Source organism: Mauremys reevesii, linkage group 2 (assembly GCF_016161935.1).
Source record: "Mauremys reevesii isolate NIE-2019 linkage group 2, ASM1616193v1, whole genome shotgun sequence".
Taxonomy (NCBI): Eukaryota; Metazoa; Chordata; order Testudines; family Geoemydidae; genus Mauremys; species Mauremys reevesii.
In genome coordinates, this window is record NC_052624.1 from 263828903 (window position 1) to 263847499 (window position 18597).

The following is an 18597-nucleotide window of genomic DNA, read 5'->3' on the forward strand; positions in this document are numbered from 1 at the left end:
AAGAGAAACCTATGGAATGGCTACTCAAGCTTCCAAACTATTAGCTGTGGTTGTTCATAACTGGCTGTATTCCACAGGAAAAGCCGAGCTGGCAGCTTGATTTTAGAATGCAGGGGTTACATTCTGTTTAATATATTGTTTCTTTAGCTGCAATATGTTTTCATTGGCTGTAGTGAGACTTGGATTCCATTTGACAGTATAATGACTGCATGAATGAAACCAGATACAATGTGTATGCAAGTCCTTCCTTTTTTATGTTGTATTTTCATGGCTTTTTCTTCCCCCATGACAAAGTGATGACTAATTCTTGGGACTGTGGAAGATTAAACTATTCCAGGGCACCTTTGGGGAGGGGAAGGGAGGGCCAGAGTAAAATCATGAGGGACTAGCAGGACACTGAACACATCAGCATTTTAAACTCTGAGTTATAGCTAATGTACAAAGTCCCCCCCCCCACACCTACAGAAATCTTAACAGCTTGCAGTAGTCTGTTATCCTTAGGATAATTTATATTTTCTTTTACATGACCGTGCAATTCTTATGTGATAGCTTACAAATCACAGTAGAATAAAAAGGTATAAAATAACTAAGGCCTTGTAATGGAGTTTTGTCTTAAAGAGGTAGATTGGACAGATGCACTGATATATTCAATTTCCTCATCAAGCAAATATGTGAATGAATTTTGTTTTTGGCTTTTAAAGCTTTATAGAGGCAATATTTTTAACAATGTCTTCAACTCCGTAGGGGTAGTCTCTGTAGAAGAATGGCCAGCTCTTTGCCAGAATTACTTTGCTTTTTTGTCTTCTAGTGAGAATTCTCTCATGTTAGTGCTCTGTTCACCACCTGGAGACCAGTCTTGTGTGTGGACATCTTTTCTCCCTTCCCCCCCCCCTTTTTTTTTCTGGCAAAAACTCCCTTTCACTTCAGTGCAAGATTTGACTGGGTAAGATGTGAGTCCAGAGTTCTGAATAAGACTCTTAGGGTATGTCTACACTTTGAGCTGGAGGTATAATTTCTGACTCGGGTAGATGGCCTCATACTCGTTTTGATTGAGCAAGTGTGCTAAAAATAGAAGTGTAGCCACAGCAATGTGGGTGGCAGTATGGGCTAGTCGCCCTGAGTACACTCCTGCCTAGGTGCTTACTGGGGTGGCTGGCTCATCCCACTGCCTGTGCCGCTGCTGCTATACTTCTATTTTTAGGGTCCTAGCTCAATGAAAGTTAGTGCATGTATGTTTACCCAACCTGGAAATGACACCCCTAGCTCGAGTGTAGGCATAACCTAATCATGGGCTAGCTCATGAGGGTCTCAGTCTGCCCTGAGTAGGGGGTAGGGCACGGTTCGGCAACCTTTCAGAAGTGGTATGCCGAGTCTTCATTTATTCACTCTAATTTAAGGTTTCGCGTGCCAGTAATACATTTTAACGTTTTTAGAAGGTCTCTTTCTATAACTCTATAATATATAAACTAAACTATTGTTGTATGTAAAGTAAATGAGGTTTTTAAAATGTTTAAGAAGCTTCATTTAAAATTAAATTAAAATGCAGAGCCTCCAAGACCAGTGGCCAGGACCTGGGCAGTGTGAGTGTCACTGAAAATCAGCTTGTGTGCCGCCTTCGGCACGTGTGCCATAGGTTGCCTACCCCTTGGGTAGGGTGTGGATTCACTATTCCAAGAGCAGACAAAGGAGAGAATTGTGTCTGAATCACAGTTCTCCCACTTTGCTCCTGGGGTAAGTAATCTGCTATTGGCATTGACATGACAGAGATGGCATCCCATCTCTGCCCCCAAACAGCTGTGCTGGCCAGTGTGCTGGGGAAGAAGTCAAGACTCCAATTATTTCCCACCAGGATTCATGCACTTGCCTCCTGTTTGCTCTGGGGTGAGGGTGGGAGGATAGCAGGCCTGCAGAGGCTGCTCCCCTCTCCGCCCACTACCTCCACACACTGGAACCTGCAATGTGGGTATCAACACTGTAGAATGGAGGCTTGTATCCCCCTTGCTCCCTGTGCAGCACTGCAGAGATTGGAAGATTGGACTGCGACTCAACAGATCTATGTTTAATTCCTGGCTCTGTTACAGGCATTCTCTGGGAATTTGGGTAAATTATTTAATATCTCTGGTCTCAATTCTGCAAAACAGGGCTAATAAGATTTCCTCTCTGCCTTTCACCTGTCATGTCTATTTATCCTGTAAGCTCTTTGGGGCAGGGAGAGTCTCTCTTACTATGCGTTAATGCCTAGAACAAAGAGGCTGTGATCTCAGCTGGGCCCTCTATGCACCACGTAATATAAATAATGATCAATGCTGGTCATAAATCAGCACTATATAAATTAAAGGCTTAAATTCTACTCAGATTAATTTTCTGTTCTTTATAAGTACGTATGTCGGTTCTCACAGGAAAAAACCACATCCCTTTCTTGGCAAGACTCAAAGCTATTCAAGGTGGCATATTAGATCATTAGCCGCCGTGGCGGCTGCGTGGATGTTAACACCAATTAATTTCCTAAAACAATTCTGAGAGCTTTTTTTGTAGAAAAACTATATCCTGAACAAAGTTAACTTCATTCACATGGACTTTAGACGTGATATTACCAGAATATTTCTGGGTGGGAAGAACAGCGTGGTGCAAAGACTAGATGATCACAATGATCCCTCTGGTCTTTAATACAATGTTGGGAATCACTAAACAGCCTGAATTCTGCCTGCTATGGATGGGGGGAGGGTATAAGGAACCTTCATACCCACCCCCTACCTTGTTTAGCACATGCTAGGGCTAGGCACAATTGGAGTCTGAGCTATGGACCTGCCTTACTCCTGTAGGAGTGTGTGGTGCCCTGAAGAAGGCAGGGAGGAGGCAGCCCAAGGCATGGGCTTCATGGAGGGATATAGTAGCTGAATGAATTCACCATGTGTCTTTCCTCCGGGTAGATTTTCCATCACCAAAGTCTCTCCTAAACTTGGGTTCTGCTAGTAGAAACAATTTAGGTCCTGATACTGATGTCCCTGTGCTTGGACTCTTCTGAGCGAGGAGTCATTCTCACCAAGACCCACCAAGAACATGACTGAGATTAGAAAACAAACAATTGCTAATTGCCATTTGCTGCCTAAGCAAATTGTACAAATGTTGCATGAAGATTCTGGTGTGGGGGAAGAATATGATACATTTAACTAAACTTTTCTCAGTCCGACACATTTGTTCTTATCTTTGTAGTTAAAGATCTAGAAAGAAAGAAGGAAACATCAAGTAAATCCAAGGTCAAGGGTACAGAAGATACAGGTGGGAGTAAACCATCTCCATCTACAGAAGGTCAGATTGTCAAAAAAATATGATTTTGTGATGTCACATTAATAACCAGTTAAATATATAACTCTGCCATTACACAGACCGTTTTCCTCATTACAGATAAGTGTCTTTTTTTTCCACTTGTTTTCCAAGATGATTATCAGCATTTAATTGCATTGATGGCAATTATAGCAATTAAATATAAGTAAAAGTCAATTTTATTCACCCTGGATATTTGATTAGCTACAATAGAAAGTTTTCTTTACTTTGCTGTTCTATTTTTCAGCTTTAAACAGAGTTTTAAAACTAAACAGCATGAAAAATAATTGAAAGTATTCTTTTGAACCTGCATAAAACAGATAGTCTTGCCTGATTTCTGCACTTCCATTCACTATTCATTATACAACATAGTGTGTGTGTGTGTGTGTGTGTATATGTATATATATATATATATATATATATATATATATATATATATATATATATAATAATGACAGAATTAAATATGATTTTCATGCTTGGAACTGATGTGAAATTGGCACATTTTATTACATTGTCCCCTAGAATCAACCTTGCATAACTACCTGATTTTTATGTACAGCTGTCTGTCTTATGCATGCAAACACTTGCATGCAAAACACTGGTATGCAAAAATCAGGAAGTTATGTGTAGTTACACAAGTTTTATTTTAGATGTTTTGATTTTGTGTATGAGAGAGAGATTCTTTACAGGTTAACAAAAAGAAATTTCGCAGACTTGGAGGGTAATGCAACTGTGCTAGTCATCAGAAACATTTCCAGAATATATATAGCACATACAAGAAAATCCATTCTGCATTTAATACATAACATAGCTTCTGGTTGGTTCTGAATTATTAAAAGAAATCGTCCTTTCAGAAATAACACTGAAGGCAATTATTTCCTTTAGCGGTTATCTATGATATGCAGAACAAGCAAGGGCAAGAAGAGCTTGATATGACCTCAAATAATCTTTCTGCAATAAATAGACAGTTTCAAGATTCTCACCTCTCCAGTGCCATTTCATTCTGGTAGTGCAAGCACTATGTTATTGGTCCAACAATCATTGAAGTCAATGGGAATCTTTCCACTGATTTCAGTGGGCTGTGGATTATACCCTATATGTCTGTTAAATAATTACAAGACAGTATCTAAATTAATATGGTTTGGTTTTGTACAGCATGGTTCATACCAAATTGCCACTAAGTCTTCACGTTCAATACAGTGTGGAAAGAAGTTCACTAGCATGTATAGTACTGTAAACTGTGAGCTGCATCTGCTGATGTAATATGGATGGCGGTGATCTGACCTAGTATTTGGGAGACTGTCTGAGCTGGGGGAAATGAGATGGTTAGGGAAGGAAGATGTGATTGTTTAGAGGCTTAAGAAGTGAAAAAGGCCAGGGTGGAAAAAGCTGGGCCTGTAATAACATTTAAAGAAAGTGTTGAATTGGCTCTGAGAGAGAAGGTGCCAGAGTCAGATTTCAGGAGAGGATCTGCTACACCTTTCAGGGAGACAAGAGTAGAGGCAGAACTGAGTCTATCTGCAAAGGAGAAAGGGGGGATGAAGTTGGCAAAGAAAGTTGTGGTCTGTTGCCTCCCCGTGTCATGATTCAGTCCTTCTTTTTATTTATTAAATCTTTTAACTTCAAAACTTGCTTTAGTTCACAGAAGGTCTTCACATGCCATGTAAATACGGATGGTCAGTACTGAATACCAAAATGGAAGTGTGCCATATGCTCAGAAGAAATGCAAAAGTTTTCTATGAAAAACTGTTGGTCTTGTCTGAGGGTTTTCTGTGAAGCTGGGGTGTGTGCTGGGGTAATGTAAAACTTGCAAGTAGCTCACTTTTTTGCCCTATTTGTTGCTATTTTTGTGGATCCTGACTTTAATTCTTTATTTTGTACAGCTCTGTTCCCAATCCAGCCCCTTTTAAGTCAATATAAAGATACCATTAGGCTGGATTCTTTACTGGCTTAAACCTTGTGCAGACTTTCACTTTGACAAATTTTAATGTACACTAGAACCTCAGAGTTACAAACATGTTGGGAATGGAGATTTTTCGTAACTCTGAACAAAATGTTATGGTCATTCTTTCAAAGGTTTACACAACTGAGCATTGACTTAATACAGCTTTGAAGCTTTACTTTGCAGAAGAAAAATGTTGCATTTAACCATCTTAATTTAAATAAAACATGAATAGAAATTATTTATTTACCTTGTCAAATCTTTTTTTTAAACTTCCCCTTAAATTTTTTAGTAGTATTTCCTTTTTTTGTTTTTTTTGTCTCTGCTGCTGCCCAATTGAATACTTCCAATTCCAAATGAAGTATGTGGATGACTGGTCAGTTCGTAACTCCGGTGTTCAGAACTCTGAGGTTCTACTGTATCTGCTGTCTCATCAAGCATTTGGCATTGGAAAATCATGAAATGTTGGAGGGTTGAAATAGAGCATTAATTAGGGAAAAATGCAAACACATTACTCTGCCATCTCCACAGTCAGCTGAATGGGGAATAGATCACTTCTGTTGCTATTTCTCTAATAAATTTTTACTCTGCAAATGGCAGTGTGTCTCCACTGCCTGTCTGCTTCTTATTCCATAAGCAAAACCTATTGTCCAATGGTATGGGGAGGGGGAATTGGCAGTTGTGTCCATCCCTTGCAATTCAGGCACTTACCCATGGTGCTTCTGTGATTATTTTGTTTTAATCCTGCATCGTATTGCACGAGTAATGTTAATTCTGTTATTTGAGATCTTGACTTTACAACTTTAACCATATCCTTTTGATGTAGTTTTTGTGTGTGTGACGTGTAACAGAAATCCACAATGTGCCCTGGAGATGAGAATATTCTCTGTGCGGGACGGAAATGTAGTTTACTCACTGGAGGAAGCTTGAAACATCTTGTTTGTCTGGTCAAGGTATAATAGTAGGTTATGGGGTATAGGCAGGGGTGAAAGTAACTGAAAGGACTTACTGGTACACCGGAGTCCTGAGTGGGAGCATGACCTCAACTGGAAGAGCCAGGGCTTTTAAAGATCTGCAGCGGCTGGAGCCCTGGGCCCTTTAAATCACCACTGGGGAAGCAAGTCCAGTCTCCTAGGGGGAGGGATAGCTCAGTGGTTTGAGTATTGGCCTACTAAACCCAGTGTTGTGAGCTCAGTCCTTGAGGGGGCCACTTAGGGATCTGGGGCAAAAATCAGTACTTGGTCCTGCTAGTGAAGGCAGGGGGCTGGACTCAATGACCTTTCAAGGTCCCTTCCAGTTCTAGGCAATTGGAGATAAACCTATTATAAATAAACCATCCACAATGACTCCAAGTTCTTTCTTGAGTTGTAACAGTTAATTTAGACCCCAACATTTTATATGTATAGTTGGGATCATGTATTCCAATGTGCATTACTCTGTAAATATCAACCTTGAATTTCATCTGCCATTTTGTTGCCCAGTCAACCAGTTTTGTGAGATCCTTTTGTAGCTCTCTGCAGTCTGGTTGGGACTTACAAAACTACTCAGGATAGTTATCATCTGCAATTTTTGCCACCTCACTGTTTACCCCTTTTTCCAGAACATTTATGAATATGTTCAATAGGACTGGTCCCAATACAGACTCCTGAAGGACACCACTATTTACCTCTCGCCATTCTAAAAACTGACCATTTATTCCTACCCTTTTTCCCCCATCTTTTAACCAGTTACCAATCCATGAGAGGACCTTCCCTCTTATCCCAATGTATGAAGTGGTTTAATAATTACCATTAATCTTTAGCAGTTAAAGTTGCAAACTGTAAATTAATTGTTCTTGGACTATATATCATCCAACAGTATTGTAAATCTTTCTATAACATTTGAAAGCAAAACTTCCCTTAGAATAAAAGACAATCTGTCTGTCTCTCCACACAACTGTGCTTCTGTTGTTTTGATGAATATTTTCTTTCATAATAAAACTTTTCCAGTGTGATTTCTTTGCACGATGCTGCATTTTCAGTAGAAGTTCTTTCAAGGAATGATATAAACTGTGATTACTTAGTATACATTTTAGCTACATCCCTTTGTTTCTACACTACAGTAAGTTTTGCAGATGAGGCAACAACTCTGCTTGAACTTGGCCACTTTGTGGACAGTGCTAGAAGAGATGGGGGAGACGGACTGGAGTCCTGAGAAATACACCTATGTCTCCTCTCCTTGCCAAAAAATTAAAATAAAAATTTCAGATAAGAAACAAGTATGTATGATCTTATTAGCTGTAACACAAGAACAAGGATACAATAGATCTTTTTGAATGATACTAGGTGAGATAGAGGAGAAGATTCACACAGAGGTAGTTAAGGATGACCATAACAGAACAGATTAATAATCCACTAGGTCAGTTTCTCATCACTAATAATAGTCAATGCCAGATGTTTCAGTAGAAATGATGGAAAGTCCTCTCTAATGCATTTAATTGTGCAATATTGCATCATGGGAAGGAATGCTTCCCTTGATCCCTGCTGGCGAACACTCCGGAAGCATAACCTTGTTCTAACTAGTGTGACTTCAGACGTTGTTCTGAGTCCCATGCATAGCTTTTAAATTTTGACTTCTACTGAACTCTTTAACTCACAGAACTCATTAACTTTGTATTAATGAGGCTAATTAGAGATTGCTTAAAATGTATCTCCAACTGCTTGTTCTGCACTCTAGCTCTTGGATAGTGAGTCAATCAGGATCCAGAAGGCCTTCTTTACAACACTAATTATTTTATAGTATTATAGAAATGTAGGGCTGGGAGGGACCTCAAAGTAATCAAGTCCAGTCCCCTGCACCATTGCAGGCCCAAGTAAACCACCTTCTTGTCTCCTGAAGAATCCTTATTTTTTCAGGTTTCAGAGTGGTAGCCATGTTAGTCTGTATCAGCAAAAACAACGAGAAGTCCTTGTGGCACCTTAGAGACTAACAAATTTGTTAGTCTCTAAGGTGCCACAAGGATTCCTTGTTGTTTTTGCTTATTTTTTCAGTCTCTTCTTCCACTGCAGTCTGCTTTATTTTTCTTCTCTCAATGTTTTCATAGAAATCAGAGGGAAAAAACCCACTAGTTCCTCTAGTCCCTCCCATTGTGGGTGCAGGATTGTTTTCTACTGTATTTGGTGTTTGTCAAGTTTAGTTTTATAAGTTCCCCAATCATAAATACTGTAGTTGACTGGGCACTAGCAAGAGATCACGTGCATGTGGCAAAAGACTTAAATTATGTATGAGTACAGCCTCTAATACACAAATATCATAGAACACAGTTGCCAGAGGAAAGGAGATTCCAGTCAACAATGCACAGTACATTTTTTTCTCTATATATAATTTATAATGTGAATTCTGAATTATATTCTTATTAATACCAGAATGGCTCTATACTACAACCTGACATATGTCAAAGAGCAACTTCATATTATGGTCTGGCATGTGAAAAGAGCTTTTGTATTAATGGTGTTTCCAGTCCTCTTGGCTTTAATCCATACTTCAATCTAGCACTATAGAAATGTCTATAAATAAATGTGTAAGATGCTGTCCATATGCACTGCTGCTGAAAGGAAGAGCAGTCCAGTGGTTAGAGCACTAGTCTGTGATTTGGAAGTGCAGGATTTAAGTCTCTTCATTGCCATAGCCTTCCTACACGACCTTGGGCAAGTCACTTCATCTGTCTCCATTTCCCATCTGTAAAATGGGGATCATAGCTTTTGCCTACCTCACAGAGGCATTGTGAGAATAAATACATTAAAGACTGTGAGCAGCTCAGAAACTACAATAAGGGAGGCCACATAATCACCTTTGATAGATTTCCATCCGAAGAAGTGGGTATTCACCCACGAAAGCTCATGCTGCAAAACGTCTGTTAGTCTATAAGGTGCCACAGGATTCTTTGCTGCTTCTACAGAACCGGACTAACATGGCTACCCCTCTGATACATATTTAGTTGCACATTGAAGTATTGTCATAGTGGGTTTGCAGGAATTAAAACTATGGTGCTGGGTGCTTTATAGCTATGGATAAACCTGGGATGTCATGAATGTTGGTCCCACAGCTGGCCAACATCCAGGAGAGATGTTAGTTTGCTATCAAAGGTCAAAAAGCACCTTTTAAAAAGCCAGCCTCCATCAAACGGAGTTCTGGGAGTGGTCAGAGGGATGAGAGAGCACATCTTTTGGTGGTTGTTTACAGAGTAACATGTCTGTATATCTTCATGGGATTTGTGTAATTCTGGCATGCTGCTGGGGCTTTCCAGTGCACAAGAGTTGTGATGGCTGTGCACAGCTGCAAGAGGGGAGTCAGTGGGGTCAGGAGCCTGTTGAAGTCTAGAACTATTGAACACAACTTTACCTGGGAGGAGGTGTGTTACTGAGGATCGGGTGACCCTGTCTTCCCCTCATGGAGGTGGATGGATCTCCTGACACTTAATTGCAAATATGTGGGACTAGGGGAGCTGGGCCTCTGCATTTTTATCTAATTCCTGAGGGAATCTTCTTAATCCTTTTTCAACCCCGCCCTCAATTTTAATTTTGTTTCAGTGTGATGGGGATATTTTTGGGGATGGCACATCCATTAATATCCTTCACCAACTGTCAGTCAGCCAGGGGATGACCCCACCTTCACATTAGGAACTCTGGCATGACTTGTTCCATTCCATTCCTTTGTGTCACTTCTTATCTTGAGCTCAGTTGTCTTATCTGAGGATTGAGATTCCACTACTGGAAGGGAACACTTCTGAGTTGCTGCTGGAAGTCTAATCTGCTAGTGAAGAGTTTAATTATTTTGACTCTGAATTATAGTCTCATTAATATTACTGTGATGGTTCCATACTACAAACGGGTGGGCTCAGTGGGCACAATCCTGAAAATGTTTACTTGCAGGAATAACTTTGCTCACACAAGTAGACCCACTGAAAATAATGGAGCATATAAAGTGTCTTATATGCATAACAGTTTGGAGAATGAGGCCCGATAGCAGCATATATCAGGAAATTTGCAGGGTTGCTGTAGGTCAGCAGCTTTAGAGGCAAATTTTAACCTCAGCAGGGCCCTTGCTTCAGTTCAGTTTATTTACCTAGTACTAGTAGAATTTGGAAAAATCACCTTTTGTTGAACACTCATATTTGGAACTTTTTTTAAAATTAGATGTGTGATAAGTACTATAGATGGAAGAAAGAGATGGTAGTTTGTTCTGGAAGAGTAATCAACTCTTTCCTGTAAAATACCTCTGTTATCTCATCTGTTCTGCTCCCCTAAGAACTTTCCAGCTCAATATCCCAATTTAGCTCAATACCTAGAGGGCAGACAGGTGCTGTCAAACTGTGGCAGATGTTTCTGCCTTAAGAGTTTCATAATATTTAGTGTTCCATTGTTCTCCAAAGAAGTAGTAATACAGTCTGAGTTGCAAGCAGTAATGTGTCTACAGATAGTTATAAATCTCTTTATAACTATCAACATATTTCAGTGAGGCCAACTCTATTTGGTTTTGCAAAAGGAAAAACCTCAGATGTTCAGATTTTGTCTCAATCAAATACACACTCTGTCTGTCAGCCTAATAATTATACATGCATCTGACAAAGTGGATATTCACCCACGAAAGCTCATGCTCCAATATGTCTGTTAGTCTGTAAGGTGCCATAGGACTCTTTGCTCCTAATAATTATGTAATCCTTCTGTCAGGTGGTGTCAGCACCACCCAAGGCTGCGTTCAATATCTAAGGCCTGGTCTACACTGGGGGGGGGGGGGGTTCGAACTAAGGTACGCGAATAGCGTAGCTGAACTCGAAGTACCTTAGTTCGAAGTACTTACCCGTCCTCACGGCACGGGATCGAAGTCTGCGGCTCCCCCGTCGACTCCGCCACCGCCGTTTGCGGTGGTGGAGTTCCGGAGTCAACGGGAGTGCGTTCGGAGTTCGATATATCACGTCTAGATGAGACGCGATATATCTAACTCCGAGAAGTCGATTGCTACCCGCCGACCCGGGCGGGTAGTATGGACGTACCCTTAGGGTTCCTCCTAACATTACAAAGCAAAATCAGCTTAAACTCTCACCCAGGAATCTGGACTAAACACACCATCTTGCTCTCTGAGTGCCACTGTTTATTTAGGTGCCTGTGGGTTATAAAAGTGCCTAGCTTTAGACACCCAAACTTGCAAATTCTGACTTTAGTGACTCGTAGAAACCACACACGGAGCCAGCCACTGGCTGAACTCAGACTAAAGCCCAGAAGTCTAGGTGCCACTGCATTGTGTGACAGGAATCTCCTTTCTTCTGGCAACTGTGTTCATCGGCTGGTATTCGTGAAGTGTTACCATCCAGTCAGTCCCTGCATTATGCTGGGAAGTAACCATTTGTTCTAAGGGCAGATAGCAGACCACCATGTAAATTATGGTTTTACAGACTCTACATTTTTATATTTTTAAATGCCACTACAAAACCCAACTAAAGATGAGCCAAATCATATACCAAGTTAACGTAGAGATTCCTGTGGTCTCCATAGTGTTGGCTGACTTAATTCAAATGATAACATTGGTAAATTTGAACTCCTTTTTTTAAGTACAACACTAAAAACATTCAGATTTAGGATCTGCCAGTGTCTCTGCCATATTATAGAAGCTCCCATTATGGAAAAGTCCTATACAATATAATAATGGTGAAATAGGATTCTATAGAAATTACTTTCTAAATCTATAGCATTTAATAGAGAATAGTGTCCTTTGTATAAAGGTTAGTTAATCATTCCACGGAATTCTCTACGAAGGATACGATTCTCTATTTAATTCTATAGGTTGGTTCAACAATCATTTTGTTTTAAATTCTATTGGACTTTTCCATAAGGGCCTAGCCTTAAAAATCTAATTCAAATGGGCTTGGATATGAGAATTATCACTTGGTTTTAAAGCAGTATGAAGACCATAAGAAAAGGATAGTTATAAGTGACATCAAATTGAGGGAAGTGTCTAGTAAAGTACTTCAGGGATTAGGGTTGGGTCTGTTCTGATTTAACTTCTTCATTAATCATCAGGGATATAATATGATGTCACACAGCTGGGCTGCCTACATGTCATCTGCATCTGTTCAACTCACACATGTTACAAAATGGGGATGTACTAGAAACAAGAGATTAGAAACATGGGTAGACAATAAAATTAGATGAAACTGAAAAAAAAGGTGATGTAGCAGTGGGAAGAATAATCTGAAACATAGCTATTCAGTAGATTTTCATCGCTCTTATAGAGAATGAGAGAAGCCTGAAAAGCAGTGAACTTCTCCTAGAAAGAAAGGAGCATAATTAGATTGTAAACTCTCTTGGGGCAGGGACTGTCTTTTTGTTCTGCATTTTATGGCATTTAGCATGATGGGGTTATGGTCCATGCCTAGGGCTCCTGGGTGCTACCATACAGACAATTATCTACGGATAGTGCAGGGGTGTATAATCTTCGTATTGGTATTGTTTCCTAGTCTTCTAACTACTGAACAGAGAGTGGCAAGGCAAAGGGAAGTTCCCTACAGGGGGATACATTATATATAAAGCTAAAATTTAGTCACAGAAGTCACGGAATGCGTGACTTCAGCCTGTGGTGGTAGAGAGCTGCATGGTCCCCCACTGCCCGCAGGGGCAGGGAGCTGCGGGGCACACTCACTGCCTCTGGGGTCCCTGCAGCTCCTGGCCACCGTGGGTGGTGGGAGAACCCCCAGAGCTGGGGGGGGGGGAACCCTCAAGCTCCTGGCTCCCATGAGTGGCCAGGGAACCCCTGAGATCCCGGCTGCTGTGGGCCCCTGAAGCTGCAGGCGGTGTGAGTATCCTGCAGCTCCCGGCTGCCATGGGCTGCGGGGACACCCCACAACTCACAGTTCCCACAGGCAGAGAGGGGACCCCTCGAGCTGCAGGCGGCAGGAGTACCCCACAGCCCCCAGCTGCTGCAGGGGGCTCCTAGCTCCTGCACATCTGCCATGCTTTAGGCCATGTGGGGACCCGCAGATCCCCATTTTGTCCCAGATATTTTTAGTAAAACTCATGGACAGGTCATGGCTTCCATGAATTTTTCTTTTTTGACCGTGACCTGTCTGTGATTTTTACTAAAAATATCCATTTAAAAATCTTAGCCTTAATTTTATTTATATATATATGTACTTGGTGTAGGAGTAACAGGTATAAAATAATTGATGGCAGTCCTATCACATGAGACACTTTGAATTGGACAGAGACCCATCAAATAAAAAGTTCAGAACAAATTTCTTGTGACAGCTGAAGTAGATAATTTGGGTAGAAACACTGAATACAACAAAGTCCTTTTTTTTTTTTTTAAACTTGCTCAGGGCCTTACCCTGCATTGGTTGCATACTCCAAACCCCCAGTGACTTCAGCGAGAGTGTAGGGTGCAGAAGGTATCCAGGATCAGGTTCTTTCAAGGCTCTTTTGTTCTTGTTGCATTGTCTCTCTTTTGGAATTTTTTTTTCCAGAAATATTTTTGGCCTTTGAGACAAATATTATTCTGTTTTTGTGTTTGTTATTCAGGTGACACATTGATTCCCTAGATATTGTTAAGTGGCATATGTCACCCTTGTCAAACATCATGGTCTTCATTGGTTGTCTAAGGGCTTGTCTATACATGCGGCATTGTGCACCCGAGGGATGTAAATTATAGAGCGCTCTAAAGTTTTGCACTCGAACTGTCCGTCCTGTGTAGACCATGCTGACACACTCTAAAAGGTTCCTAGTGTGCGTTAACATGCTACTTACAAGAGTACATCAATGCACAAGGTACCTTTTGGAGCACCTCAGAAGAGTCTACACAGTACAACTAGAGCGCTAAACTTTAGACTGTTCTACAGTTTACAGCCCTTTGGTGTGCATCATGTGGACAACCCTAAGATGTAGGGTTTTGACTACGGCTGTCAAGTGATTAAAAAAATTAATCGTGCAATTAATCACACCGTTAAACAATAATAGAATGTAGGGCTGTCAATTAATCTCAGTTAGCATGTGACTAACTCAAAAAAATTAATCGTGATTAAAAAAATTAATTGCAATTAATCACAGTTTTGATTTCACTGTTAAATAATAGCATACCAATTGAAATTTATTAACTATTTTTGCATTTTGCATTTTTTTACATTTTCAAATATATTTATTTAAATTACAACACAATACAAAGTGCTCACTGTATATTATTATTTTTATTACAAATATTTGCACTGTAAAAATTATAAACAAAATAAATAGTATTTTTCAATTCACCTCATACAAGTACCATAACGCAATCCCTTTATTGTGAAAGTGCAATTTACAAACGTAGATTTTTTTTGTTACATTACTGCACTCAAAAACAAAACAATGTAGGCGCTAAAGTTTTACAAGTCCATTCAGTCCTACTTCTTGTTCAGCCAATCATTAAGACAAACAAGTTTGTTTACATTTACGGGAAATAATGCTGCCGGCTACTTATTTATGTCACCTGAAAGTGAGAACAGGCATTTGCATGGCACTTTTGTAGCCAGTGCTGACAGGTATTTACGTGCCAGACATGCTAAACATTCGTATGCCCCTTCACCCTTTGGCTACCATTCCGGAGGACATACTTCCATGCTGATGATGCTTGTTACAAATATAATGCATTAATTAAATTTTGACCGAATTCCTTGGGGGAGAATAGTATATCTCCAGCTCTGTTTTACCTTCATTCTGCCATGTATTCCATATTGTAGCAGTCTTGGATTATGACCCAGCACATGTTGTTTGTTTTAAGAACACTTTCACTCATATTTGACAAAATGCAAAGAAGGTACCAATGTGAGATTTCTAAAGATAGCTACAGCACTCAACCCAAGGTTTAAGAATCTGAAGTGCCTTCCAAAATCTGAGAGGGACGAGGTGTGGCGCATGCTTTCAGAAGTCTTAAAAGAGCAACATTCGGATGTGGAAACTACAGAACCCGAACCACCAAAAAAGAAAATCAACCTTCTGCTGGTGGCATCTGACTCAGATGATGAAAGTGAACATGCATCGGTCTGCACTGCTTTGGATTGTTATTGAGCAGAACCCATCATCAGCATGGACACATGAATGCTGGTTGAAGATGAAGGGACATATGAATCTTTAGTGCATCTGGTATGTAAATACCTTGCGACTCCAGCTACAACAGTGCCATGCGAACGTCTGTTCTCAGTTTCAGGTAACATTGTAAATAAGAAGAGGGCAGCATTATCTCCTGCAAATATAAACAAACTTATTTGTCTCAGTGACTGGCTGAACAAGAATTAGGACTGAGTGGACTTGTAGGCTCTAAAGTTTTACATTGTTTTATTTTTGAGTACAGTTATTTTCTGTACATAATTCTACATTTGTAAGTTAAACTTTCATGATAAAGAGATTGCACTACAATACTTGTATGAGGTAAATTGAAAAATACTATTTTGTTTGTTTATCATTTTTGCAGTGCAAATATTTGTAATAAAAATAATACACACTTTGATTTCAATTACAACACAGAATACAAATATTTGAAAATGTAGAAAAACATCCAAAATATTTAATAAATTTCAATTGGTATTCTATTGTTTGAGTGCAATTAAAAGTGCGATGAATCGCGATTCATTTTTTTAATCCCTGTTAATTTTTTTTAGTTAATTGCGTGAGTTAATGGCGATTAGTCGACAGCCCTAGTTTTGTCTTATATGTTGCTTGGAACCTCCCTAATTGAGAGTCTACATTTCTCCCCTTCTGAGATAACCATGGTTAGGCTCAGCCAGGAACCTCTGATCACGGCTAGGTAATCAACAAGTTTTGACTGCTCCTCTTTCCTAATCCCTTCCTCCCCATTTCTACCTCCACTTAAAAAAAAAAAATTAAATCTGTGTAACTAAAAAACCTGTGCTGAGTCTTCAGTAGATTCCTTTGACTTGTGCATTGTATCCCTATCCCTATCCCCAGCCTCTCCGCTTAGTCTGTATGTTTTTGGATTGCAATCCCTTCAGGACAGGGATTATCTCTTTTCTGTGTTTGCGCAGTACCTATTACCATGAGGATCCAGTCCCAGTTGGGGGCATTTTACCATAATAAAAACAAGAAAAGAGAGGTAGCATATGGCAGGTGCTATGTGACATGGATTCATAGAATCATAGAAATGTAGGGTTGGAAGGGACATTGAGAAGTCATCAAGTCCAGCACCCTGTGCTGGGGCAGGACCAAGTAAACCTAGAACATCCCTGACAGCTGTTTGTCCAACCTGTTCTTAAAAACCTCTGAAAAGATGGAGATTCCACAATCTGTCGAAAGCCTATTCCAGTGGTTAACTACTGTTATATTTAGTAAATTTTCCCAATATCTAACCTAAATCTCCCCTGCTTCAGATTAAGCCCATTACTTCTTATTCCTCACAAGTCAGGCTTTCTAAACCTTTAAAATTTTTTGTTGCTGTTCTCTAGATCAGTGCTTCTCAAAGCTGGTCTGCCTCTTATTCAGGGAAAGCCCCTGGTGGTCCAGGCCGGTTTGTTTACCTGCTGCATCCACAGGTTTGGCTGATTTCGGCTCCCACTGGCTGCAGTTTGCCGCTCTAGGCCAATGGGAGCTGCGGGAAGCGGCAGCCAGCACATCCCTCAGCCCGTGCCACTTGGAGCGGCGAACCGCGGCCAGCAGGAGCTGCGATTGACCAAACCTGCGGATGCAGCAGGTAAACAAACTGGGCTGGACCGCTGGGGGCTTTCCCTGAACAAGAGGCAGACCAGCTTTGGGAAGCACTGCTCTAGACTCTCTCTAATTTGTCCATATTCAATTTGTGATCTACTGTAACTCCCAGGTCCTTTTCAGCATTATTACCACTTAGCCAGTTATTTCTCATTTTCTCCTTGTGCATTTGACTGTTTTCTTCCTAAGTGAGGTAGTTTAATACTCGTGGGGGAATTCTGTGCCACTGCGCAATGCAGAGTTTTGCAGAAATTAATGTTGTACGTGCAGAATTTCCTTCCGCTACAGAAATGGGCTGCAGTGCTGCTAGCTGCCACTAGGGGCTGGTGGACCTGGCAGAGCCCAGCTTGCACATAGAAGACACTGCTGGAGGGAGGGAGGGAGAGGGACCTAGAGGGAAGGTGGAGGGGTTGTGGCCCCCTGACTGGGCTCTGCAGGGGGAGGTGGCAGAGAAACAGGAAATAGGTTGTCATAGGGGTTTCTTTATCCCTACTCCTGGGGGGAGTTTTGTGTGTCTGTATTGTTACAGACATACTTGCTGACAGGTATTTTGAAATAAATTACCAAAATAATTGAAACTGGTGTGATTATATAGCGTTATTTTGACAAATAAAATTTGCAGAATTTTTAAATATTGTGTGCAGAATTTTTATTTGTTTGGCACAGAATGCCCCCAGGAGTATATTTTGCATTTACCTTTAGTGAATTTCATCTTGTTTAATTCAGACCAATTCTCCCATTTGTTGAGGTCATTTTGAATTCTATAGAACTAGAGGTGACCTCAAGAGGTCATCTAGTCCAGTCCCCTGCACTCATGGCAGGATTAAGTATTATCTAGACCAGTGGTTCCCAAACTGGGGTTCGTGAACCGCTGGGGGTTCGCGAAATGTTACAGGGGGTTCTCGGGGAAAAAATCCCTAATGGCAGACAGAGTTGTCCCTAGGGACCCCAGGGCCAGCAGCCCGGAGCCCATGGACTTCCAAGAGCTAAGCAGATCAAAGCAAGCATATCTATCACACTGAGATTTAAACTTCAAGACTCCTTATAAGAAATGCAAAGGGAGGTGGATATTTTTTGCTGTTTTTAAAATGAAATAGGCAGCTAGTGTTGTTCTTAAAATTATTATGAAGAACAAGTTTAATCTTTGTTATAACGAGCGTTGTTTGCCTGGACTGCTCAAGACCTGAATGCTTCTGTAGGAAGAACTCTGAGTTGGCTTCTTAAATCCCTACATGCTGTTTCACGTCTGATACTCCTTGATGAAACATAGGAGCCTTGTCTTATAACAGGCTTATTCAAAGTGATACAAGCGACAAAAGTGAGATCTTGGAAGAGTGTTGCCATTTTCATAAGGTAATAAAAATACTGTCATGATAAATAATAATTAATAATACATAGTGTGTAATCAGCATGTCCTAAAAACCAATTTTATATTTCCAAGATCACTGCTTTTCTAATTTATACTCAGGTAATGGAAAAAATCCCTGGAAATATTCATTTTTAGGAGGCGGTTTGCGAGACTTGACATTTTAGTGAAAGGGGTTCATGGGTTGTTAAAGTTTGGGAACCACTGATCTAGACCATCCCTGACAGGTGTTTTTCCAACCTGCT

At 40.5% G+C, this 18597-nt stretch overlaps 1 protein-coding gene across 2 annotated transcripts in view; it reads left to right on the plus strand.

Annotated features, from left to right (window-relative positions):
* COL14A1 (collagen type XIV alpha 1 chain) overlaps positions 1-18597 on the plus strand; it is a 201390-nt gene that overhangs the window by 46033 nt on the left and 136760 nt on the right. The window contains exon 6 of one of the 2 annotated variants that reach the window (XM_039526900.1): positions 3214-3309. The exons of the other annotated variant lie outside the window; for it this stretch is intronic. Within the exon in view, the coding sequence (XP_039382834.1) occupies positions 3214-3309 (96 nt within the window). The remainder of the gene's footprint in view (positions 1-3213; positions 3310-18597) is intronic. 2 annotated transcript variants of the gene reach the window in all.